The sequence below is a fragment of the Phalacrocorax aristotelis genome, chromosome 13 (assembly GCF_949628215.1).
Source record: "Phalacrocorax aristotelis chromosome 13, bGulAri2.1, whole genome shotgun sequence".
Lineage (NCBI taxonomy): Eukaryota > Metazoa > Chordata > Aves > Suliformes > Phalacrocoracidae > Phalacrocorax > Phalacrocorax aristotelis.
In genome coordinates this window covers 13,915,131-13,940,938 of record NC_134288.1, presented here as the reverse complement: position 1 = coordinate 13,940,938, position 25,808 = coordinate 13,915,131, and the positions used below count along the sequence as shown (strand labels likewise).

The following is a 25,808-nucleotide window of genomic DNA, read 5'->3' as shown; positions in this document are numbered from 1 at the left end:
AGCACCGTAGAGGCATGCAGGGATCTAGTGTAAATGTATTTGCTTACAACCCACCCCTGACATGATTGCTGGAAGACTGCAGTCCTAACAGTATGACTCGCAAGCTCACTCGTTTTAATAGCAGTGAGCTATCAAAAGCTTCCCTCTTCTTTCCCCCCTGTCATAAGCAAGCTACCCCTCATCAAATATGGACATCACCTCAGACTTTCAGTCTGAATTTGAAAATAAAGGTAGCTTTCTATTTTCAGCCATTTTATTGCATACCTTTCCAAACGTGGCAAAACAGTTTTATAAGATAATTGTTTACAAACAATTTTCATTTGTTTAGCTTGCTGGAGTCTAAAGAGTTACACCAGAGATCCAGAAACACCTAAGCTTGAACACAGTTCCCTTTAGTAAGAGTGAAAGGATGTTTCTAATGTCATCATAGGGGCAGCGGCAGGGACTTGACATCTAGCATGCTGAAGAACAGTAGACTCCTACTCAAAACGGTTGCTGCATGTTCTCCTATGAACAGTTCTTTTGTAATGGCAATGTTTGAGGTTGTCTGGTTTGTTGGAAAACATGTGTTATCATATTTTTACAATCAGCACGACAGGTCATGTCATCATTTTAAGTATTGGTTTCTCTTATTGCCTAAATGCCCAATTAAGTTGCCAACATTCTGCAAATCATCATAATACCTGGCCTTTTCTTTCATTCCTTTGAATATTTGCCCCATGTCTCTTCAGAGGGAAGGGTCTAATGTCAGCAGTATAATATTGGTTGCTAAATGAAATTCTGTTATGACACACTGTCACACTGGAGAGGATATAGACATACATAATGGCTTACATTTAGTGTTAGAGTTATATCATATCTGAGCACAATTCTGATTTTCTAATTTCTAATGCCAGAAAACTAGACCAACATGTAATATATATTTTTTTATATATATGTCTGTGAGTGCATATATACACACATGCCAAGCAACAAGTTTGATTGTTTCTGTTGCCATCTGTTCCTGGTTATACCTGGTGACCCAGAGAGGAAGATGTACATGTCCCGGCCTCTCCTGCCACTGCGCAATCCAATCCTTCTGCAAAGGAACCAGTAAATGGTTCAGGAAATAGGGCTTGCTCTGGGCTATAGGGATGCTCAGAGGACTGAGGCAAGAACCACAGCCTTTAACTTCTAAACTAGTGACACGAATCATGTCTCAGCTGCAAATAATTTTCACCTGAGAGCACTGCTTGCTTATAATGGATAACAAAGATAACAGAGGAATATGATCCTTCCGCATTTGTAAGCAGTTTTGTGTAAGCCCTGCACAGCTGTAGTGATGCTTATATCGAAGTGTACAACTGCTCATTGCACACTAACATACAGATCACTGTCACTCTGTAGATTCCCTCCTCTTCGTATGTTCACGTTTCATCTCCAGGAGCTGTCTTTCTAATAACTTTCTTTCCAATGCATGTCCCAGGTACTTTGACAAGAAAATGCAAGAAAGAACTGCTGGCAGTAAAACTACGAAACAGACCAAGTAAGCAGGAGCTGGAAGACAGGAATATTTTCCCAAGGAGGACAGATGAGGAAAGACAGGAAATCCGGCAGCAAATTGAAATGAAACTGTCAAAGTAAGTCTATCTAAGAAAGAGGGAGTAACTTCCCTTTCCAGTGGAGTACTCTGAATACTCTCAGACGGGACACTGTCAGCCACCATCCAAGTCCATTTTCTGCAGCAAATCATACACAAACTAATACAGCACTTTTTCAGCTGTCAGTCAGTCACACGAAAAAAAAAATCTTAAGTCCCTCTTCAGTAAAGATTCTCTCGATTTCAATAGAAAACAAGACAGGTCAATGTGGGAGACAAAATTCTGCCAAACCTACCTGCTGTTCCACTGACAACCAAGATTTTTGAGGTCCTCCAAGAAGGCTAGTGCCCTAACAACAATAATAATAATATCTATTAAGTTGATTTTGTTTTGTCAGTGCCAGTTGAATTTAAGGATAAAGGCAATTGTTATAGCTGCGTATTTGCTTGAACAAGGGAAAGCTGCTGTATGCTCTGGTGGCTGTATTTCTGCTTTAAGGAAGCAGCAGCTTCAGCAGCATTGCCCTCACATGGGTAAGGTGTTTGTGTAAGTCCAGCTGCAGGGATGGCAGGGATGGTCTGGTTTTGATCTGTAACCAGGGCAACAGGGTAGAGCTATGAGGGAAACAGCATTACTGAGGTGTGTAGCCTAAAGCAAAGATTGTGAGGTAACTGTGAGGTTCAGACTGCACCATTTGTTTTTTGTGTGTGTGGTTTTTTTTAAGAGCTACATTTGGGTATCTGCAAACATGAATATTTTAGATGAGACAAAGTGGATTGTTAAATAATCTGTGCTGCGCCTGCCCACACTGGGACACTGAGCACAGCTCACTGCCAAAATGCTTGGAAACAAATTGAGAAACATGAACAGAAGTTCATTTTCAAGGCTTATTAAATATTAAATATCTCAAGCCTCTCCTGAAAGAAACATTTATTGATATTTAGGCTAGCTCATTCATGTGTATGCATTGGATTAAACTTTACCTCAGGGGACAGGGAAGGAGAGACACGCATATGGATCAGAGCACAAGTCCTAATGGACCAGAGTTTATGGAGGAGAACATCACTGCCATCACCACACTTGCCCTCAGCTAAGATACAAGCTGCTGGATGAACATGGATGAGATTTTGGGTGCACTTCATGATGCCCCTGCAATGCTGGAGATAGAATAACCACCTTCCTCTAGTCTCAGTGATTGCTGTTTATTCTTTGTAGCAATGTAGCACCAAAGGAGAACAGTGCATTGTGGCAGTGACTGCACAAGACAGAGCAGGTGACAGTCCCTGTCACAGAAAACATGTACATCCCATAAAAGTAGAAAATATCACGTTACAGTTTAAATCCAGGAGTTACAGGCAGAGCGAGTCATAGATGAGCCCCATTAATACCCATCATCTTAGGAAGGAAAGTGTCACAGACCTTGACCATGGACTTGATCATCTTGACCTTGCAAGCCTTAGGTATTCATTTCAGGGAAATCTTTCAAGCTGCACTCCCGTATTGTTAATTCCAGTGTTTTGCCCAGTCAATTGCTCATGAAATGTCTCACAGGTCAGGAGCCTAATTTTATGGCTCTAAAATACACAAAAAATGCTTTGCATTCCACTCCATCCCTAAAAACAAGCTGGACCATCACAGAGTATTCACTGAGTGAGAAGATTATCTCATATCCAGCCACACCTCATACTGCTGAAATGCCTGGGTCACATGTCTTTTCAATACAGCCTGACTTCTCTTAGTGCCAAAGGTCTAGTGGAATTGCAGCTTCAGGTGATATAACTACAGGCTTTATCCCTTGCTTTTCATTTACCATTTGGCTTGCTTAATGATGACCCTAACAAATTATTTTAAAGGAGTCATACCTAAAGTCAAGTGTCAGTACAAGCACTTAAAAAGGAAAGTCCTATACTGGTGAAGAAAAGGGCTGGTCATTACTAGAAGCTAGAAAATGTACTGTCTAAAGGTGAATGCAGAGAAGGAATGAATGTTGTCTGCTGTGGTCTTATGGAGCAATCTGTGGTGCAGGCTGCTAGTCTCTTCGGTAATGTCTAAAGGATGGCTAAAAGCCATCTTTGTTCCGAGTGCTGGAAGACAGGCTTTCATTTAGCTCCTCTTCCTGGAATGTGGAAGATTCAGCGCATCTCGCGGAACAGACGGTGCAGAGATTGCTAGAATAGCCAGGAATGGCAAAACAGATTGGAAGCAATCTCCCACACAACTTCCAGCACATATGTGCACTGGCAGAGCTCAGCTCAGCTCTTAACTCATCCACCAGAATAGAACATGACCGCACAAACAAGCTCGGGTGGTGGAAGGATGCAGGAAAATATTTACTCCAGGAAAAGAAAGTACACATCCAAAAAAAAAAAAAAGTAAAAATGTGCACTGGTAAAGGCCAAAGACTCAAAGCCCTAGAGATATCCCTCAGGAATTTATGTCTAGGGCTCACCCCACAAAACCCAGACGACCTCACTCGGAGCACAACCTAGCAGTAGTGTGGAAATGTAACCACACTGGGCAGAGTGGAAATCTTCCATGAAATTTTGAGGCCTTTAAATCAATTTTTTTTACTGGTACTTGTGCAGCATGGCATCTTCGTGACAAGCTGGAAGTCTATAGTTAAGGAATGTACTGCTTAAGTGTTCGGTTGTAAAAGGCTGACTGGGAAATGGGATCCAACAGAAATGTCGCTGATGATTTTGCCACTACCCATGCAGCTGAGAGCACGCTGCTGCTGCTGCTGCACTAGTAACGCTTTGAAAACAGCAACGGGACTTGCTGGCTCAGTTATGAATCTACATGTACCATCAGGCGACAGACCTGTACTTTAGCACAGCACAATAATGTACGGGCAGGTTGGTGAGTAGCTGTTTGAAGGCTGGCTGCATAAGAATGGCAAGTAAGCAGGCAGTTGCTTTCATGACCAATATTTTTCAGCACATTTGTAGGGATTTGAAAGTCTATAGCTGTCCAGCAAATTGCCTTAGTCCCACAGCTAACACAGCCTAGCTCTGTACTCTGGAGGGAAAGCTCTGCTGAGGTATCTAAATGTGCAAAATATACCAAATAATAGTGTCCAAGTAACTTCAAAAATGGGGAGATAAAAGAATAACATTGTCTCAAAACAGCTGTATTTTTAAAATGGTTGTGGGTGTAATAGTTGTGAACCTGCTGAGAAAACCAACTTTCTGCTAACATGCTGATGAGTGTTTATAGAGTCAAAACTAAAATCCCTAATTTTCTTCACTTTCCCACTGATTCCATCTCAAAAAAGAGACTGAGGGATTCTGTTATATCTTTTGGGCCGGATTCTATTCTTACAGCAGTGCAAGCCCACTGACTTCAGATTTATTGTTGGCTGACAGCAGCACCAGTCTAGATTCAAGGATTCATTTATGTGCATTGCTGCTTTTGAAAAGTGTATTTCCCATATTTTGTGCTCCCAGCCAATTTAGTCTACCACTTGTTGCCATGGAAACATGCACATCTCCCTCCTCCTCCTCCATCCAAAACAGCAGTATTCCATTTTCCCCAGATTTCCCTTTCCAGTAGTGCTTCTCTTACTAATTCATGCATCCCCAGTCCCCCAGGCCATGGTGTGCACTTGCAATATTCTACTGTGCATTAGGCAACAGGGCTCCCAACAGGTCTCAGTTCCCACCATTATCTGTTCAGAGTGCCGATAATAAGCCCTCAGTGGAATTCAACGGATTGAGAGCTCTTTTTGTCAAGAGGCAGAAAAGACATTTGCAAGTACAATTATTTGCAATAACTGCTTTCTGCCTCACTTTGTTCTAGAAGGGGTTTAAGCTGAAACCTGGGGGAGTAAAGTAGTTGCTAGACTGAGAGAGTGACGCAGGAAAAGGTTGTTTAATTAAATTTGATATCTGACTGTTTAGAAAGTTAATGTTTGAACTGCCTGGGTGGCTGGTACTCCTCAAGTATGCCTTGTATAACCACAGTTAAAGACACTCCATTATTACTTAATGTTTCAGTGAAAACATTAATTCCTGGAAAAGATTGTACTTGTAATTTTCACTTCATGTTCCATTTCACCTCCTTGGATATTTGCATAAGTAGACACAATACATTAAGCGGCACTTAAAAGATTACAGAGAGAGGAATTCAGATACAGAAATGTGGGCATCAGAGGAATCAGACAGGAAGAATGATGGTTTTGTGGACACAGAGTGGAACCAAAACTCAAGCAACTAAAATTGATCTTTACCACATTGAAAATCTTGGCATGGGTAAGTGGTTCATACTGGGGCAAGGTTTCTTGGCAATGTAAAGTGAAAAAGGAGGTATCTTTATTCAGTACTTTACCACATCTGGAAATCTGTAGTTCTAGCGCTGCCCTGAGGTTCTTGGAAAGGCATTTTCAAGTTGACTTGCCCAGAAACTGCGGATGCAGCTAAATGCACACTCAGATTAGACCCTGGTTTGTACCTCAGCCTCACGTAACAGGGCGTGAAGTTCAGAGCACTGCTGGAGACAGAACAATACCAAACAAACAGCACTTCAGATTTGCAGCCCAAAAGCACAGAGTGTGACAGCTCAGCACAGAGCAATCATAAAGGAAAATTTTACCTATTGATGAATCAAAAGCTGTGCCCTGTTTCCCAAGAACCGCCTGTCCAGTGCCACTTCCTCACAGAAGGATCTCAGCGCAGCTTTGCTCGCTGAAAAGGCATCGGCCCTCCAGACCAGTGGGAAACTGGGCTGAGTCCACAGAACTTTGGGGGATATTTTATTTAATTTTGGTGGTGGTGGGGAGGTGTATAAAAACTACCAGTAGCCCTAATGCAGAAATTAAGTAGATACTGAACTGAGCCCATTTTTGAGACTAGCCTAAATTCACCTGGAGATTATCAAGGTTTTTTGTTGAAGCTCAGACTGCACTCAGACTTCCACTCACTGAACTAGAAATCAGGGAACTGCCCTGATTTTAGAAGGCTGGAAAGACTTGACATAGATTTATTCCAGAGACAGAAAGGCAGGGGCAGGCACAAAGGAAAGATCAGTCACTGCCAATTAGCTGTGTACAGTTTAATACGTTTTGTTCTTATTTGGCAGGAATCATCCAGGTAACCTTGTCACCGATGCTAAAAATAACCCCAGTGAGCACAGCGTGGGCGTCTGTGAAAGCCTCAGCTCCTCGCATGAGACGGGAGCTATATTTAGAGCTACAATTTAATTCTGTGGGCGTGTGTGTAAGCCAAGGGATGCTCCCACTCTCCTTGCTCTGCACTAGACAGCAAGACAAGATGCTGGCAGCAGGGACTGGCTGGGGGGGTTGCTGTTGGAGATTTGCATGTGGCTGCAGTATTTTATTAGCAGCTTACACAGTGCCCGAGTGTTTTTTAAACCTGGTGCTGTTTGAGGATTTGCGATTTTTCTCATGTTCTGTCCCTTTTCCATTATGGGCTCAGCTTTTCAGGCTACAGAAAAGAAAAATATTGTGGGGAATGGGGGACAAGGGTTGGAAGAATGGGGGATGTGCAGGTGATAGCTGAGATTTTTTTGGAGCTGCCTCCAGGATTTAGATGTCTAGATCCCATAGGCATTAATATTCCCCATGCCCTTCCCTGCTATCAGGCAGTGACATGCAGTTGGTAACCCTGTTATGTACTCAGTGACAGACAGCACTGGTCTTACAGTCAGGGGGACTGAGATTTAGTGTCTTCTGCCAGAGTTGTTCTGAGACAGTCTTCAAGGATAAAAATCAGGAGGAAAGGGAGAAAGCTCAAGTTTTGTTAATGTCTCCAAGCAATAAGTCAGTTTAGCCTCCTGTTTACAGGGCTTTTCAGGTCCAAGGGAGCTGCAGTGCAGCTCAAATACATGTTTTAGAAGAGATCTGAGTGCATCTGTACACACCATACCTTGACTACCCTGTCCTTTTCTCTTAAGGATTGAGGAGCTCTTGAGAAAGGTAGTCTTTATTCCCTTTCAGGTATTACACTTGCAAAAAACAGAATTAGTGTCTCTAATGTGAATCCCTGGCCAGCAAGTAACAAACCTAACCACCCTCAGTGTGTGATCATAACAGACCCTCTGGACAGAAGCTCTTTAACCAGAGGTACTTGCTTGCTTCAGTAATGAAGCACAGTGCACACACAATTAATTATGGAGCACCCTATCAACTGTGGGCAAGAGCCATGATCTGCGGCTCAACCAGAAAAAGCAATTTGCTGTCTCAGACCAACGCATGGCATGTTTGTCAAGAGCTTCTGAACACACTAATTCAGAGAGGACTTGGTCCTGCCCGTTAGTTTTTGATTGGAACAACATGCACATGACTCAAAGCTGCTCCCGGTGCAAGTTTGTATTGCTAAGGATTCAGCATGCACTTCCTGTTGAAAATACTGGGTATTTACTTTGTGCAAACATGAGGAAGCCTCATGGCAGAGGGCAGTTACTTCTGTCCAGGGACAAGGAAAAGTTTCACATGTCTGGGACGCAGCTGATGAGAGACTGTCTTCTGGGAAGACACGAACTGCTTGCACTCTCTGTTCTGTTTCCCTGGCTCCAGTGCCAGGAATTCATAATCAAACATGTTTTCCACAGCACAGTGAAGGCAAGGGCAGTAGGTCAGTACACAGCAGGGGAGGGAAGAGCAAAGCAGCAGGTGAAAACACAGAGAGGAATCCAGGGCCTTTTCCGGGACACAGAGTCAATTCCTTGAATAGGTCTTCTAGCATAAGTGGCACATGTGAAGCTAGAAATTAAAAAAATCCGTGTTCAGAAAGCTGAATGTATCACAGGGGAGCATAATTATGTAAATAAATTTGCAGGAAAACTGCTAAAGCAAGTGTAATTAAATAAGGAAAAAACATTTTAGGAAAGAACATAGTGCGCTTGTTTTGCCCTGTCAAACTGCCTACAAATAGCAGTGTGTTCAGGCTCAGATCCTCTCTCAGAAATTAAGCACCTCCACATGCCTGAAGATCCGGGCCCTAGCCCTGTAAAAAGTGATGAGCAGTCATAAACCAGAATGGAAATCTGCAGAAAGCCCATAATGCTCTGTAATGCTTCATCTTACACTGGATTATGGTTCAGGTCCTTAAGCTAGTTTGGATCTGCAGCACAAGTAATTACAGAAAGAAATTAATTTAATTTGCAGACCTTAATCGATAGGGACCAAAGTAAGCTGCTCTGGTTGTCACAGCCATTTGTGCTGTTTTATGACAAAAACCTGGCCAGAACGAGGTGCTGTAGAGGCTGTGAGCTACTGACAGCGCAAGGGCTGAGCAGGGGTTCAGGCGTTCACGGTGGCAGCCCTCGCCATTTGTGGGGATGATCGCTGTGTTAATAAGATTACTTAGGATTAGTTTTTTTCTTTTAAACCTACTCATGAAATTCAGGAAATATGTTTTATGCACTTAATGTCAAGCACTTTACCATAGTTGAAATGGAATCAAGATGAGATGGACAGCGTGTATCTGAAAGACTATGAACTGGTATAAGAAAAACCTCAGCCAGAAGGGGGTTTGGCAGTGTGTTCTCCAGTTTTAACTTATCCAGTTTCAGACTTGCCACTTGAAAGTGTTAAAGAACAAATGAGAGAGAGGGGTAGTTTAATTTTTGTGAAGATTCTCCCTACTCCCTTGCCCTGTTTTAACCTAGCCAACTTTACATGCAGACTGGGTATAAATCAGTTTCACCATAACTGTTGCTGTGAATTGCCTGCAGAATACCAAAGCGGACAGAATTCACTTCCACAAAATTTGTAGTGTGGCTTTTTGATTGAGGAAGGGAAGAAGACAAAGCTTTCTTACTGTGGGGTGTCACATTTGCACGCGCCATACCTGGAGGGCATATGGCTTGTACCACAGCAGTATGCTATCAGAGATTTATGGGGCACTTGTCAGATGAGTCATCTGCACCTTTGCGTGAAGAACTCAAGCACGTTTTTGGACTCTCTTCCAAGAACTGGCTCACCACATGTGATCCAAGTAAATTGCAGCTAATACAGTACAGTTGCTGGCCCTCCAAATACTGTAAGAAATCTACAGTTTCCTCCTCCTGCAGCTCTGAGCACAGCTTCTGTAGCCTGCTTCATTCAAGATCTTAATTCCCCCCAGCAATCAGAGGCTTGGGCTTGTGGTTTTCATATACAAAAACTGGGTCAGTCTAGCACAGTTTCTACCTTTTTGAAATAATCTTAGAGAAGGCGAGGGGGTGAAAAAGGAAGGAAATAAATATTTAGACAATAGGGGAAGGAGAGGAGAGAAAACAGGTCAGAACAGAAGGTCATTGTTTTTAATCACACACTACTTAATAAATATTGTACGGTACAGTGTCAATTATTAAAACATAATTCTAGCCAAATCTTTTTGATTCCATTGCCTGTGCCTGCCCGGCAAGCTGCAGCTGCAGAATCAGGTCTTGTGGGGGTTTTCTTCTTTATTTGTGTAGCTTGGGAGCTACTTGGGTCAAACAGAGCACGGCAACTTTCCTTCAGTATCTGTTTTTCAGGATAATTAACACATCCAAGTGGCCAGCACGCTTCCTTGACCTCTCCAGACTCTGGAGAGTGGTTTTTTTCTCCCCCCTCCCCAGAAATTATTCTCATTTTCTTCAGCTGTTGCATGTTACACACCAAAAGACAAAAAGGACTCCCAGATTTATCAGTCCATGCTCAAGTATTTATCCAGTATTTATCCAAATGAAACAGAAACAGACACCACCTTTGGAGGCTGACGACCTCCCTCTGTTGAAAGTCCACTTATGCAGAGGACTGTATCAAGGAAACTAGGAAACACACCTGCTTGAAGAACCGGCGTGCTGGTAAAATCTGAGTCTTAAATTGCATTGGAAACAGGTTACTTCAATCTAATTCACTGTTGTACAAAGATGTAACAGTTATTTTCTTTTGTTAAAACTATACAAAGTATTACTCAGCCAAGAGACAAACACCAGAATAAAAACATGAGTGCCTCACTGTTGAAAAAAAGCCCTCAAAATCAAGACTACATGGCTCACGGATGAACAGCCATTGTCATTTGCTTGAGATGATCATATTCATTAAGCAAATTAAATTCTGAATAAATTAATACTTCATTAGTTTTTCAGAAATCATGTTAAAAAAAAAAGGCAGGATCTCACAACGGTCTCTCCAGATAGCAGCTGGTCTATTCCAAAGAGATCAGGCTAATTTGAGGGTGTCTGCAAGAGCTGCGTTCTGGCCAGGCTGCACTGCAGCCTTATTATGGTAATTATCACAGGGAGTGGCTACAGTACTTCCAAAGAGCACCCAACAGGGGAAAAATCCTCCTCCTCAAGAAAAGGTTAAAAAACCAGTACTAATGTTGTAAGAGAACTTATGTTTATAGGCATTATGCAATTATGTTTAAAGAAATCTTTTTACAGCCTGTTTACAACATAAAGGAAAAAGATAACAGAGAGTGATGGGCTTGTGGAAATAACACACTTAGGTCTACACGAATGATCAGAGCAGGAAGCTCGGGGTTAGCAGGCACTTACTTCCTCGAGGACTAGAGGCCCAGCACTCAAATGCAGCATTACCTGTTACTTGCTATGCCTCAGCTGCAATGAATAAAAACTAGGCTACAAAAGCCTAGAAACCAGTGTATGATGGAGGTCATTTGCAGAGGCAAGGCCTGTTCTTGCTTCGCAGTCACTGCCACCTTACTTGCAATCCTTGTTCAAGTCTCAGGTTACCCGACCACCTGCCCTGCTTAGCTTCCCCCTATCCTAGCAGTCAGACGGCAGACAGAAAGCAACCGCAAGGACACACGGATGTGGTAAAATTGAATCCTTTCCCAAGAACACAGAGTCCTCACAGATTTCTGCCACAGCCTTGCACTTCGACAGTAAAAGACAGTGTATGTTGTACCACAACAAATTGTAGCAGTAATGTCAAAACTAAATGCTCAGGTCAATAGGAAATGTTGCATAATTAAATTCTTACATTTCATTCAGTTGAGGAACCCAGATTTCAAAAGCTCAGAATTTTCTGTCCTGACTGAAATTGGCCAGTAACCTCTATTTGGATTTACAGCGCCATAACTAAACACAGGATCCTAAATGGAAATGAGGAGGGTCCCAAAAAGCTTTGGGGAAGAGCAGACAGACTACCAGGATGACATTTTAAAAGTCAAATCCCCTTGATGTTTTCACGTAAGTTAGCCTGTCTCTAGTTCTCAGTGTCACACTTTGTGGCATCAAGTGACAAGTCATACTGCTTACACAGCCCAATTCAAACCCAAAGAAAACCAGGATCACTAAAATACCATTTGCGGTGGGCAGTGACTGAATCCCTGGAGGGTCTTGCAAGTCTGGTTTTCCAGACAAGACACTTTGCCACATTTTCCTATTCTGTACAATAGAGATAACCATATAGACCAGCTTTGCAGAGCACTATGAAATCTGCTGGTGAAACAACTAGAAAATAGATTAATATTCCTGTTGTTGCAGCTAGGGGACTCACACTCCTACAAAGTGTTTGGGCCACATCTTTGAGTTGCCAATGGAATTTCTCATTTCACTCCGCATACTGATAGCGGGAACACTCTGTACTGAAAAACAGACAGAGAACCTCAAGAGAAATTTTGAGAAAAGCAAAAGATTAAAATAAAATAAATGGGAATGCAGTAAAGAAGCAGGATTCAGAGCGTGCTGTAGGCAAAGGCTGCGTGGCCCTGGCCAGCCTTGGTTAACGACAGCATGAGGGCAAGCTGTTGGTCTAGCTCTGTGCTGAAAAACGCTGGGCTAACAATAGCATGCATGAGAGAAACAGAAAATAGTACAACAGATGGTGATATGCTATCTGAAGGCAGGGATATCCCATCCTTATGGAGATGCTGTGTGGGTGAGTGACAGGAGAGAACTAGAAAATACTTGCGTTGCCAGGGAGAGCGTTCCCAGAGAGATTCCTGCAGTTGGATAGCAGGCGTGCAGTCATACATACAGTCCCAGCAGGGACCGTCTATCCCCGAAGCATTTGCAACTTTAGGAATCACTATCATTTAGTTTTCCCTTTAGGGATTACACAAAGCCAAGGGACTGCTGTGTTTTCCTGGTTTTACTTCAGTGATTAAGAAAGCCCTTGGTGTAAAGCCTGATATTGCAACCAGTTTGGAAAGTACAATGGCACGCCCTCTCCTGTTAGGGTTTGAAGCTGCTGCGTCAGTAGGCTCACACAGCTTAATATCACCAGCCCTGGGGTAAATCCTTGCTGTTGCTTGATGCAACACCTTGCAATGGCAAATATGTCTGCAGATGTCTGTCACTTTGCAGACTGCCAGAGGTTCCTTTATATACAAATACAGGTTACAGGGAACAGAGAAGTACATCCTTCACAGCTCGCATTGCATGGCAAAATTCTCGGATTGTATCCATAGGGAGAAGGGCCATTCTCAAATCATTTTGCATTAAATGAAGGGGTGGAGGAGAATTTTTATACAGTCCACAGAGGCAGGCTGACAAGCTATGCATAGCAATATCTCTGTCTGCTCTTTGCAAACCCAGCTGTGGTTTCTTCCAGTGACCCAAATCCCACAGTTGGACATTCAGTGGCATCTGTCGGTAGGGACAACTGTTTCTAGGTTAAGTGGATGGTATTGCAGGATCTTAAGGCTAGCTGTGCAACAGTGAGCATGCTAGCTGAATGCAGGACATTTTGGGGCACTTCCATCCATGACAGCATCTCTGTTTGATGGACTCTGAAACCTAACTAGCGCTACAGTCCAAACTGACATGTCTTTCTGTCCTCCTGTCCCTGTTTGCTCTGACTGTGGGGGCCGAAATTGCATTCCTGGCTGCCCAGGGAGTTAGTCATGAGCCTACAGACACTTCATTTCTTACAGGGATCAAGGGTGGCAACCCAACCTCAGTTTCCCTAGAACAGATCAAGAACAGACATTTTATTAGGCATCATTTATACAGTGAAGTTAAAACCTAACTTTTTTTATTTTCCTTTTTTATTTTTGAACGTATCATTACCCAGTAAGCACCCAGAGCATTCAGCTGTTCCACTAGGAGTTTTGGAAAGCCTCCATAAAGCGGCAGTCCCCACCACAGGGCTAAAATTTGCTTCTGATCTACTAGTGATTGACTTGCAGACTCCCTGCTGCTGCTCAAGCAGTTGCTGCCAGAGTTGATTTTAGTATCACTTCAACAGTGGCAGATGTCTTTATTTAAAATAATATAATGGTAATACATATGTAATGGGATAGAACTAAAACCCTGGGATTTATATAATTCCTTTTGTTTGCTTGTTCTGAAGCATCAAACCCACAATGTTCTCAATTTGCCCAAATCCGAGATATGTAACATCGCTTTTTATTTATTGTGTGGGAACACAGGGTCCAGAGCTTTACTCCTGCTTCAGAGAAAGAAAAAAAAAAAGGAAAAAAGAAAAAGCCCAAAAACATATTGCTTTGCGATGAACCATTATTCACCACTTTCAGTGACCTGCACAGTGTGACCTAGATCATAACCAGCATGTGGTTTCAGTTGGAAGACCCTTCAACATACATTTTAATACACAGCCTTGAGCCCTCATCAGCCTTCAGCAGAGGAGTTGCACTGGGAGTCTGCACCACTCGTACTGTTATTTGAAGAGCATGTTCTTTCAGCAGTTTTTCTTGCTGAGCTATTTTTAGCTGGAGTGTATTCCCTAAACCAGTTCCTTGCCCAGCTGTAAGGCAAAGCAGAAGCAAGAGCAAGTGGTAGCACTGCTCACGCTGACAGTGCTACCAAGAGAAACATTCATCAAACTACAAACTCAGAGCATGTCTTTGCCTGAATAATCAATTGTACTTTTGTCACCCTAATGACTAAATATTGTGATTCTATTACAAACAGGACAGATTCGCTATCTAGCAGCTCTGTTAAACCATGGAGCGGTGGAGCAGATGGTAGGGAGAGGAGAAAGCTCCTGTTCTGAAATAAGCAGCTATTCCATTTACACCCTAATGTAGGCGTGTTAGTTCTTATATATTACTGAAAACTGAAATGAAACTGAAAATGAAACCCCGTATGTTATGTCCATCCCGGAATGCACCACAACATTGTCCAAGAGTCCTTAACTGCACATTGAGAGAGGTATGAAAGCAAAAGCCTCCTCTTGCGATGGAAGGCAACAGCACCTTCACTGAACTTGCAGCAGGCCTTTAAGCTGAGAGACAGGCTCTGATTTCCAGCTGTGTCTGGCCTTTCTTCCTCACACATTGAGGGAAACTATGAAACCAAAGGTCAAATGCACCAGGACTTTCACAGGTGGTGAAAACAGTGATTACCGTAAAGCCTTCTCTATCTGAATACTCTCACAGAATTAGACACTGGCTCTGTTGATGTGTTTCAGCCCACACAGTGCTTATCACCAAGTAATACTATACAATAGCAAACCTGTCACAAGGGCGTAGGTTGTTCAGGGACAGTGCGTAATGATACAAGGGTCACGCCGGGCAAGTATGTAGTTTTATTCCAACTGAAATCTAAGCTCTGCATTGCGAGGCTTCTATTACAGAAATTATAATGATGGACAATTGTAATTGCCTGAGAGATGAGTGACAACATAATTAACTGAACTCTTGCTGATTTACAGCCTTGAAAATCCAGACAGAACTAAAGGTCAAACAAACAAAGAAGATATGTAATTAAGGCAACATATAAAGCCTCTGCATTTATCCAGTATCTTCTACTGGACACCCAAAGGCTGTTTTCTTATTTGGATGCAATAAATAGTCTGTGAAGGAACATAGACACGAATAGTCAGCAATTTTAAAGCAGTAAAGTTTTTGCATGCAACTCAGGATCTACCATACCAGCTCACCCTTTTCATACTGCTCTTTAGCCTCCTCCTATCAGAGAATTGCGGCAACTACTCTTACCCTGTTATGGGAAATGCTGGCATGTTACTCAGGTACCACTTTTTACATGCTCCAGAATTACCTTGGGGTAAAACCAAGTTTGTACCTCAGTGTCTGCCTTCTAATTCTGTACAGACTGTAAAAGGCAAGTCCCTCCTACCAAGGATTTACTACTAGCCATAATTGTACATTGCTAGCAGTACTGCACTGCCACAGTGCAGTGTGTGGGTGACTCAAAGCCCTGACACACATTGTTTTTACAGCCACTTATAGGAAGGATGAAAATAAACTTCTTGTTGAATCGAACATGATGTTCTGGTAATAGAGATGCCAATTTAAGAGGCTGAGCCTTTGCCTTCTGATGGGCAGCAGACACAAGCTGCTTTATGAGAAGCCAGCATAAGGCATTCAAATTTCTCCTCCCTTTGCCTGGGCTGGAGCTCTCCTGTGAGAAGGACCCTCCACACCACCTCCCTTGCCAACTCTATCTGCAAAACTACCCATCACAAGAGACAATCAATGCAATTGCTGCTGGCTACAGCTCACTTACTGAAGGCTGGATTGATTGCTCACTTGTCAGTCCAGAGTCCACAGGCACATGCACATGTCTAAGTCTACCCAGTCTACCCCTCCCTTTGTAAAAGATTATCAGAATCACATGGACCTAACTAAGGAAGAGCAGAAAAAGGGTTCCAAAGCATGTCTTTTGGCTTCAGCTACAAATCCAAAAGAAATCCTGTTTTATGACAATCATACATACAGATACTGTGCAGCAGACTATGCAAAAAATATATTTGGGAAACAAAAGAACACATTTCAGGGACAGATAAGAAACCACACAGACCAAGAACGCCAGCTTTTTTTCACTGGATTCTGCTGAACGCTTGCTAGGGTCTGCCAGGCAGGTGCAACTCCAGACTACTAAGAGGAGCTAGAAAGGAAGGACTGTCCGAGGTGTGGGAAGCGAGCGTAGCCCCATACACGTACAGGTGGGCTGTGCCTCTTCCAAATTTGTCTCTCATCAGCTATTTGGTGCCCCTACCTGTAAGCCCACAGCCTGTTGCAGCTTTGCTGAGATGCAGTTCCCACAACAGACAAAGCAGACACTGCTAAGGTTAATTATGAGGACAGAGAACTTGGCAGCGTCTCCTGCTTACAGGGCATATTGATGCATTGCCCATCTGATAGCAGACCCTGGGATCCTAGTGACATGCAAATCCTTGGACTGCTGAGGATTCAGAGTCACCCGTAACAGTCCAGTATCACCAACCTCGGTGTAGCACTGGTCCCAAGACATTAATTCCCCTTGAATGTGCAGGAGACAATCTGACTGTGTGAAGTAAATATTGATCTATTTATCAGCAGTCACAGGCACATGTGAGAGGTGCTGGGCTCATGAACATGTGACCTTGCTCCAGAGGGGACAAGCAATTAGTGGCTCTCCCCTTGAAGCCGACTCTAGTATCTGCACTTGTGCCTGTGTCAAACACGTCAGCTAGCAGGACGGCAAACCAGACTCTTGTGGCGGAAGGCTGCAGCCCACTCCACCAGCCAGCCAACAGAGCCTTCCCCACCCATCGGGCTGGTAGGAGCAGTTCTCATTATCGCCCTGGGCAGCTGCTTTTCTACAATTATACACTGCACGTGTACCGTCACGGGAAACAGCCAAGACACACATAGATCTATTGCCTCTCTCAGAGCCAGCATGGAGCACTCATGAACATAACGGAATTCCCATGTGCACATTGCATGGGGAGAACAAATACCCTGAGGCCACATGCAGTCTCAGCCCCCGCAGTACTTTGACACCAAGGGCACACATGGCCATACCTGCAGGGAGTTCTTGGGGTGAACCACAGGTGACTGAGCTAACCTGCTCCTCTCGCCCTCAGGAGTAACACTGCAGAGGACATGGGAGCAGGCAAAGTTTTTTTGAGAGATGGAAACAAATTTATGCAGCTACCTTTCAGAGCCCAAATTACTGGAGAAAACATTCTAAAGGTAATCTGAAAATACACCCAAAACACTCCCCAGACTTCAAACAGCTGAAAGCCACCTGGTGCTGGAAGGTTTATGCTCACTTTGCACATAAACTTTGTTATTTTTCTGAACTTAAGAAACAGCTGTCCATGTATTATTGTGGATCTGTGTTCTGTCCCCCCTGCAACTTATGGTGACTGCTTTAGCATTACGATAAAATATTCAGCTTTTGGTCTCTATCCAAACTTGGAACATCACTGACACACGTACAGCAAACTCTGTCTGAACTGTATCCAAATATCATCTACAGGGAAAGTGACATTGGTGCCTCCAGTTCTGCTCGGTTTCCCTGAGGCAGCTGCACTCACCTCAACTGAGGCGCTGCAGGTTCAGCTCCACTTACTGCTCATGGCATTCCATGGTTTAAGCTAGTGGGGGAGCAAATTCCAGGAGTGCATACCCTTAACACGAGACTGTGGCAATGTCAATGACAGTCCATGCATTTACAGCTTGGGGGGGTCTGGGCAGAGATAGGACTCTATCCTATCACAAGTTACTTGAGAGTTTTCAAGGAAGTTTCAAGACCCTTCCAAAAATGGCTGGCCCTGAAGAGGTGCTCAGAGGGAGCACTCCTGCCTCAGCAGAAAAATACACAAACCTAAATTTTAAGATCACCGAAGAACACAACAGCATTAAGTGGATACTTTCCCAAAACCAAGAAATATATATCTAAATTTAAATCAGTTGAGAAGAAACCATGCCTGCAACACAACAGAAGTGGTGCACTATGTTAGTGCTCCCAGTGGAGTTTACAGTCACCTTGATAAGGTGAGTCCCATGTGGAGGTAGAGCCCTCACATGAAAAAACAACAGAGACAGAAAGCACAGGACTCACTTGTCCACGTCCACGTCACAGCAATGCTGGAGTCTCATACCAACCTCAGACGTCCAAACAGCTCCTACAAGCAGAGCTGCAGAGCAGCATGGCACCCAGGCTGGATGCAGGCTGGCCCTAGGGTAGAGCCCTGCAACCACCCACACTCAGGTGCAGGCACTTTGCTGAACCCAAGGAAAATGAGCGAGGACTATTACTTTGCTTCAAAATGGCCTGTAGCTCTGTAATAAAAAAAAAAATAAATCCTCTCTGTGCAAAGCTTGTGGAGATCATCCACAGTCCACTGAGAGTTCAGTTTTTAGCCTTCACAAAGGCTTCTTCATGGCAAGTGCCTGTTACATGCTCAGGGATCACACACCAGCTCCCCTACTGTGATGCAGTTTGCTGATAATCGATATTCAGCTGGGGTTTGTTTCCTTTAAACATAGGAGGTTGGAGTATCCCTTCTCCAGAGCTTTAGTCTCTCAGTCCCTGCTTCCTGGCCTGCAACCCCCAACAACAGCGTGAGGAGAGCCAGCCGCCATTTCCCCAGGCGAGGTGACCCTGAGTGTGGCGGCGTTGCCAAGGCCGCAGTGCTGCCTCTCTGCAGGGCCGGATGCCGCCTTCTGAGGGAGTGCACCAAGCTCAATGTGCAAGGGCTGCTTTCTGGCTCTGCCCTAGGCAGGATTATGTATTTTAACAGCTTCAGGGAAAAATATTAAGTACCCCAAACAGAGTCCTTGTTGCTCAGGAGAGCATGCGGAGCTGCACGGCACCCAGAGAACAGCTCACCCAAGCAGAGGCACAAACACACCTGACAGTTTCTTACTTAAAAGCTCCTTTCAACACAGACATGTATTTTTGACAGTGGTAACCTGCAGCTTCCCCTGCACCACGCTGAGCTGCTGACCTGGCAGGAGCCCTCAAAAACGTGTTTGTCCTTATCTCTCTCCAAGCCTGGCTGCAAGTGAGTTTTGAGGGAAGTCAGTGATAGCAAAGGGGACCACGAGTCCCCTTCTGAGGAAACAAAAGCGGCTGGCGCTGCTTAGACCCCCCTGGGGGGATGAAGCACCCTTCTCCATCTCCCAAAGCAACTGAGCAACTCAGGCAGGATGGGCTCTACTCGCAGAGTAAATACCTGCAGCAGCAACTAGTTCCTTGCTGTGATGGACGATCACGCAAGGCAGTGCACCCTGCAAGCAGGTGACTCCTCACAGATGTAGAAAAGACTCTCCTGCAGAAAGGGCCTCTCACACCCTGATTTACTCCAGCGCGGCTCAGCAGAGATGCGTGGCCCCCCAGCCCTTGCTTGCCCAGCTGGGCTGTGCTCACAGCTGCTTCCCCTCATTACAATCAGCAGCCCCTGGTGGAGGCATCTGGAGTCCTTCACCTTCACCGGCTCACGCCGTTTCCCTTTGCCCAGAGCCCAACCACCATGCAGCACAGCTCTCGGTGCAGAAAGCAAACGAAAATGGTTTCTGGGAAGAGAAAGGCTTCTCCTGAATAGGAAAAATAATAGATAGAAATAAAATGTCCCTGTGCCTTGGTAGCAACAATGACAGTAGTGTTACCACTTCTCGTTTGATCATGATTCTTGCTGTATTTGGTGTTTTCACTCTATCCCCAGCTTCCCCAAATCCTCTTAGAATTTTATTTTGAAGAAAAGTCCTCACCTAGTTTCATGACTATGACAAAAAGCTTGGAAGTGTGGTCCATATCTCTGAAAAACTCAGGAAAAACAAATGCAATGCCCTCTCATGCATATATATGCCTGTGCATATCTCACCTTTTCCTTCTGTTGTGGGTAAAGCTGAGGGTCTGCCCAGAACTATGTTGTTGTCTCTGGGCACCTACCATGTATTTATCGAAGCCAAAACCAAAACAGGGCTTGAAATAATTAACCATCATACATATTATAACCATATATATTAAAAAATATAAAGAGTATTCATATATATATGTGTTCTCATACTTCTTTAATAATTTCTGTTAGGCTTTTAAGCCCCCAGTTTAAAAGGGGTGTCTGAAGTCTAATTTCTAGTTAGATTAGGTTAATTAGATTTCAGAATCTAATATAGATTCTGGTAGAATCTATAAATCTCACATGGAAGGACTGTAATTAAGAATGGCTTGAGAGAGAGTCATGTGAGCAGCAGGTCGGGTGGACCTTTCATTTACAGATAAGCTCTCTGAGTAAGTCATTCCTCCCTGATTTATACTATAAAATGCACATTAACCTTTTCCAAACAAAACCCAGCCAGAGTTGTATAATTTCTAAGACAGGGAAATGAGTGAAGAGACCAAGGTAACAGGAATTAAAAATACATGTTTTAAAGCCTTTAGTAGGGCATTTCAGCATCATTCCTGTTTCAGTTTGGATTATTGCAACTTCCACTGCTGTAGTACCCCGCTCATTACTCCAGAGAGAAATCTAGAGACCAGGAAAAAACCTTAGGGGATACAAAATGTTGGTAGGAAGAATGAGAGTTAGGCTGTAGGTGTTTCTAAGCACAAGAGCTCATTGTCTGTGTTTTCTGTTGGTGTGAATCTGGTATAGTAGCTGTGATGCCTTCCTGCGGCCAAAGATGAGAGCTTTCCCAGTGATCACAGGGAAATTAATTAAAAAATGATAAGGAGTTGCATTCATATTTTGGGCTGTTGGTCTGGTAACATGAAATCGGAGTTGATTTTGAAGACTAGATGATTCTTGAAGTCCCTTCCAACCTGTGATTCTGTGATATATTTGGTAAGGCTTGCAAAACAAGGAGAAATTAGAATAATGGTCTTTTACTGTTTCTTTTACAGTCTGTTAACAGTTACTTCATTTTTTCATCTCTTGTATAGTTGGTAAAATGTAAATCTTGTTATAGCAGCACTTTATAATCATTCCTTTATTTCCTATACACAGTAGAGGGATAACTATTGCAGCAGTGGCTTGCAGTGTGGTCCCTGCTCTGAGTATGTCTTTGTCCCTGTAACTTCATCTCTGGCTTGGCAACATCTGCTGGAGAGGAGACGATGAGAATCCTTAACGTTGCCAGAATGCAGGCCAGAAAGCATCATAAACTCTTTCCGATCTGCTTGCTGGATTATTACTTGAAAGCTAGCAAAAGCAGCGTGTGTGTGTGTGTCTCTGCCTAGGGGAGGGGTTCAATTACCTGGGATTCTCTGCAGATATTAGCAGTGTCTCATGGGGAATTCTCATTTAGTATGCAGAGAAAAAAAAATCGCTGTGGCACTGATCATATGATTTGAAGACTCAATCCTGAAGCAGCACTACTGAAAAGGGGAGGTGAAACTGCGTAAGACACACTGTTCAGACAGCATGAGGCTGTGAGCAGCACACGAATTTTATTCAGCAGGCAGGAGGAGAGCTGCTGGATTGGTCTGTTAGCTGTGTAGTCGGGAAACCACAGGAAAGCTTTATTTCTGGCAAGCCTGCGTTTTGTCAGGATGCACCACTAGTGTTACTAGAAAAAAAAAGCAGCCCGCTGCTACGTGAGATTAAAAGATAGAGGCAGTGATAGCTATAGAAGATCACTGTGAAACTCATTTGATAACCACCTTAAATACCCCCTCAAGAGTGAATGTAACTGCTGGAGAGCGCTGGTTCCAAGTGACTGAATGGAAAGTATGGTGAAAAGGATGCACGTTCAGAGGAAGCGTTTCACTGACAGCAGAGCAATCTAGAGGAGAACTTCTACCTGCATTGCTGACATTTGGGAAAAATAACATAAGAAAGCACTCGGGTGCCAGGATTCTTGTATTCTTCTTCTTCCTGAGTCCTGGAGAGGGATTTTGTGGTCCCCGCCCTGAGGAAAACACCAACCAGAACCTAGAATACTGCAGACTTTCCAAAGAACAGGCATGGTACAAAATGTGATTTTGGTGTTTTTCCGCAGGCGACTCAGCCAAAGACCTGCTGTTGAGGAGCTAGAAAGAAGAAATATACTCAAACGTGAGTATTTTTTTCCTGAAGTATTTTATATGTTTTTGTTGAAACCAGTGATTGCATTTCTAGAACATATTATTTTTAAACAGACAAATTCATTCACTGGGATTATTTTCTGTACCTTAAAGTTTTAATTTTTCACATGTCCAGGGTTCCAAATACTGCAGGAAACAGCATTTACATCTTGACAAAAGGCATGCAATTTAGTATAGAAAAAAATGTGACTTGTTCAAATTTAGGCTTCCAAATCATTTTCATTCTCATTATGCTGTTATGGATGTCCAAGAGGGGAATACAATCTTAGTGTTACTCAGTGCCATGAGATGTGGACTGACATTTTTCGAGATGTGGACTGTCATGGCAAACAGTCCACTGAACACCACCAAGGCTGAAGTGGGATGGAGAAAGCATCCTTGCAGAGGCATGATTCTCCTAGCAAGTCCATTGGTTCCTATCATTAGAGATCTTCCCAAAGACCAGTCAAAGAAAGATCATTGTGAGATATCAGAGTTATTAAGAGACAGTTCTGGGCCTGTTATGGATGCTGACACAGGGGAATGTTCTCAACATCTCTCAAACAAACACAAGGCAGAAACTTGCAACTCTCTTTCTAAAGATGGGTGTTCAGACCTGGGGAACATGGTGATGAACATAATCCCTTTCCTTACCGGTGCTGGGAATCCTCTAAGTCAGGGAAAAGTGAGGGGGAGCTTTGAAATTGCCTCCATTACAGGTCTCAGACAGGAGAAAGGGGGAGGCCATCTGCCTGAAGGAAAAGTATATTACATCTGCTGTTTTCATGGTCTATTTAGTGTTAAAAGACAAAAACCCACAATGATGTGAACAATCAGTTGTTTCCCATTAAACAAGCATAAAACAAAGCCACACAAGTTTATGTCATACAGGCAATGCTGCCTATGCTGATTAATATTTAATTATTAACGTGATTGTAATTCACTAGGAAAAAAGTTATCTAGATCTTGTTACCTAAAACTTCATGTCTCAGAACTTTCTTAGCAGTTCATAGAAAAAAACCTTATGCTCTTGCCATTGAAGTTATTGGGGATTTCATTTCAGTTTTAACCCAAAGGAATTCCACAGTCAACTTATATTTATTGGTATTTCCAGTACTGTTCTAAGGCATACATCGCACACGGTAAAATTAGATGTATTTAACACATGCAGAGCTAAATGACAAAAAGTATACATTCTTTGCAAATGTGAATGGATGAACTTGGCCTAACTCTACCTGTCATCTGCCTCAGAGAGAGGAAAAAGCAGTAACCCAAGATTCTGAAATATGTGGGGCCAGATTTTCAAGAGCCAGCACCTATGATCTCTGAAAAATCTGTTTCTTTGGGGTTTTTCCTGGCTAAGGAAGAGCTGATCTCTACTGAAAAAATCTGTTCCTTTATGTTTACTTTTTGAAGTGTGCTGGTTACATCCTTAATCTGGGTTAAACTGACCAGTTTTAATAATAAAAAAGTTTGAATACACACATATAATGAGCTTAGAAAGAGATAAAGCAGAAAGAAGATAAAGGAGAATTAAAGATATCTCCTGAATGCCAGCTAAACATACTGGTCTAGATTTGTATCTCATTTAAAGAGCTCCCAGCAGGGAGCAAATTTATTGACTTCAGTTCAGTTGCTCAAGCTTTATATAGGTTCAGCTGAGATCAGAACCACTTCTATTTTATTTACCTTTTCCAGTATATAAAAAGCTAGGTATCCTGTAAAGAGCTAAGGTCGTCACGTAGCTGTGTCAGTTGCAATCTTAAAAGGCTGGACAGATGCCACAACCCCTGTCCCAGTTTCGAGTGAATTTGGAAATTAGTAAAGTCTCCTTTTATTAACAGGGATATTGACTTTCTTGTTACGGACTTTAAAAACACCTGGATTAGGTCTGACATGCAAAACTGGAGCAGTGTAAAGCCCTTCAGTGAGATCACTACAACCTCCTCCAGGTTGTAAGAGTTTTACGGTTGTGTCCTAAGCTTCCTAACATCTTTGATGTTCACAATACACACTGCTAATGGAAGCAATGCTACCCCCAACGCTGTTTTAAGCACTAGTAATTCACATTCGTACAACTCCATCAAAATGAGAAGCATATTGCAAGTGCCTCAGTGCAACTACTATGTTATTTTAAACAGATCTTGGTAAGATTGAAAAAAGTGATATTTTATCTCCCTTAGGGAGATGTTTCTGAGATAAAAGTAATACTTAAGAAGCAAACTTTAAGCCAACACTTTCTTACAATTTTGTTGCTCTTCTGAGTCCTTTAACTGTTGAAACGCTGCCGGTTTACCACAAAGCATGAAAAACGTGAACTAAAATCACGACCCAGGTGTTCGCAGGTTTCCTTCCTGTATTCAACAGAAAGCTGACATTCACATTCAAGAAGGCAGCATCTCTTAAATCACTCTGTAAAATCCCAGGTTCATTCTTAACGCCAGAAATTGTTTTAGTGTCACGCACAGCTAAGAGTTCCCTGAATAACTCACAGAGCAGCAAAATGAATTACAGCACTGCACATGCACTTCAGAACTGGGAGCGTCTCTCTGCTGAGATTTATAAAACCAGCCCTTGCTAATGAATGGATCTAAGCGTAGGCAGAGTGACGCTGATGGGAAAAACCTCTCTGGTTTGTCTCTATAATAACGCCTGAGTTTTATAATGCCCTTGCTAGCATTTCCTATCAAATCTTTCTTTATTTTTTTCTAAAAGAACTATTTCTTTTACTTCTTGAAGCTGGGAATAAGCACTGAACCTCAGTAAATGTCTCACAGAAATGGGTCACTAACCATGTTTAGTATACTTGGAAAAGTATTTTTTTAATTGGAAATATGTACTTGTGTTTTTTCTTTAGGAATTCTATCAGCACACATCACAGTCATATCTTAAAAAGGTACTACGCCACCGAAAATTCTTTTCTTTTAATAAAAATAGTCAGGAATATCTACTCTAAAAGGGGTGAATTAAAACTGAATGAAGAATATTAGTAACTTCATCAGGTATCTCTACATCTTAGAATACACTCTACTTTTTAAAGCCTGTTCTCTTTTTAAACATTCCAGACTTAAATAGTTGCTCATCCCTGAAAAAGCACTAATTTTAACTGTCCTATTCTCTTTTAAATTTGTGTGCCTTGCCTCCAAATTGTAGTATAGCACATTATAACATTTGAGATTCATTTGATTTACATTTCTACTATAGCCAGTTGTAGCTATGCACTATGACGTTATTTTAAATAGATACTTAAGACTGCATTTCAGTGTAATCTAATGAGTATAAAAATAAGGGAGAAGAATACTTCATTACTAAAAATACCATTTTGGAAACTCATCTGCAGTGCTAGTGCTTTTTTGAGGCATATTAAAAATCACGTGTGTGCTTTAACACTGGAAATACCCAATGCAAGTGGTACAATAAACTTCACAGTAGTATCTAGAGAGTCCCAGAATGGTTAAACATTTTTCTCTAGGCCTTCAGCTTTGTTCAGGTCATAGGCTCAAGCCTTAATTTAGTAACAGATAGTACTAGAAATAGAAACACCATTAACTCGTTTCCTAAGGCAAAGGA

The 25,808-nt window shown here is 42.7% G+C and overlaps 1 protein-coding gene and 1 long non-coding RNA gene across 2 annotated transcripts in view; one reads left to right on the top strand and one right to left on the bottom strand.

Annotated features, from left to right (window-relative positions):
• The window catches only part of PHACTR3 (phosphatase and actin regulator 3), a 118,012-nt gene that overhangs the window by 84,925 nt on the left and 7,279 nt on the right, over positions 1 to 25,808 (top strand). Inside the window, exons 8-9 of the mRNA XM_075108864.1 lie at positions 1,466 to 1,619; positions 22,175 to 22,230. Coding sequence (XP_074964965.1) covers positions 1,466 to 1,619; positions 22,175 to 22,230 — 210 coding nt within the window. The remainder of the gene's footprint in view (positions 1 to 1,465; positions 1,620 to 22,174; positions 22,231 to 25,808) is intronic.
• The window catches only part of LOC142064214 (uncharacterized), a 118,878-nt gene that overhangs the window by 90,495 nt on the left and 2,575 nt on the right, over positions 1 to 25,808 (bottom strand). The gene's annotated exons all lie outside the window — the stretch shown is intronic.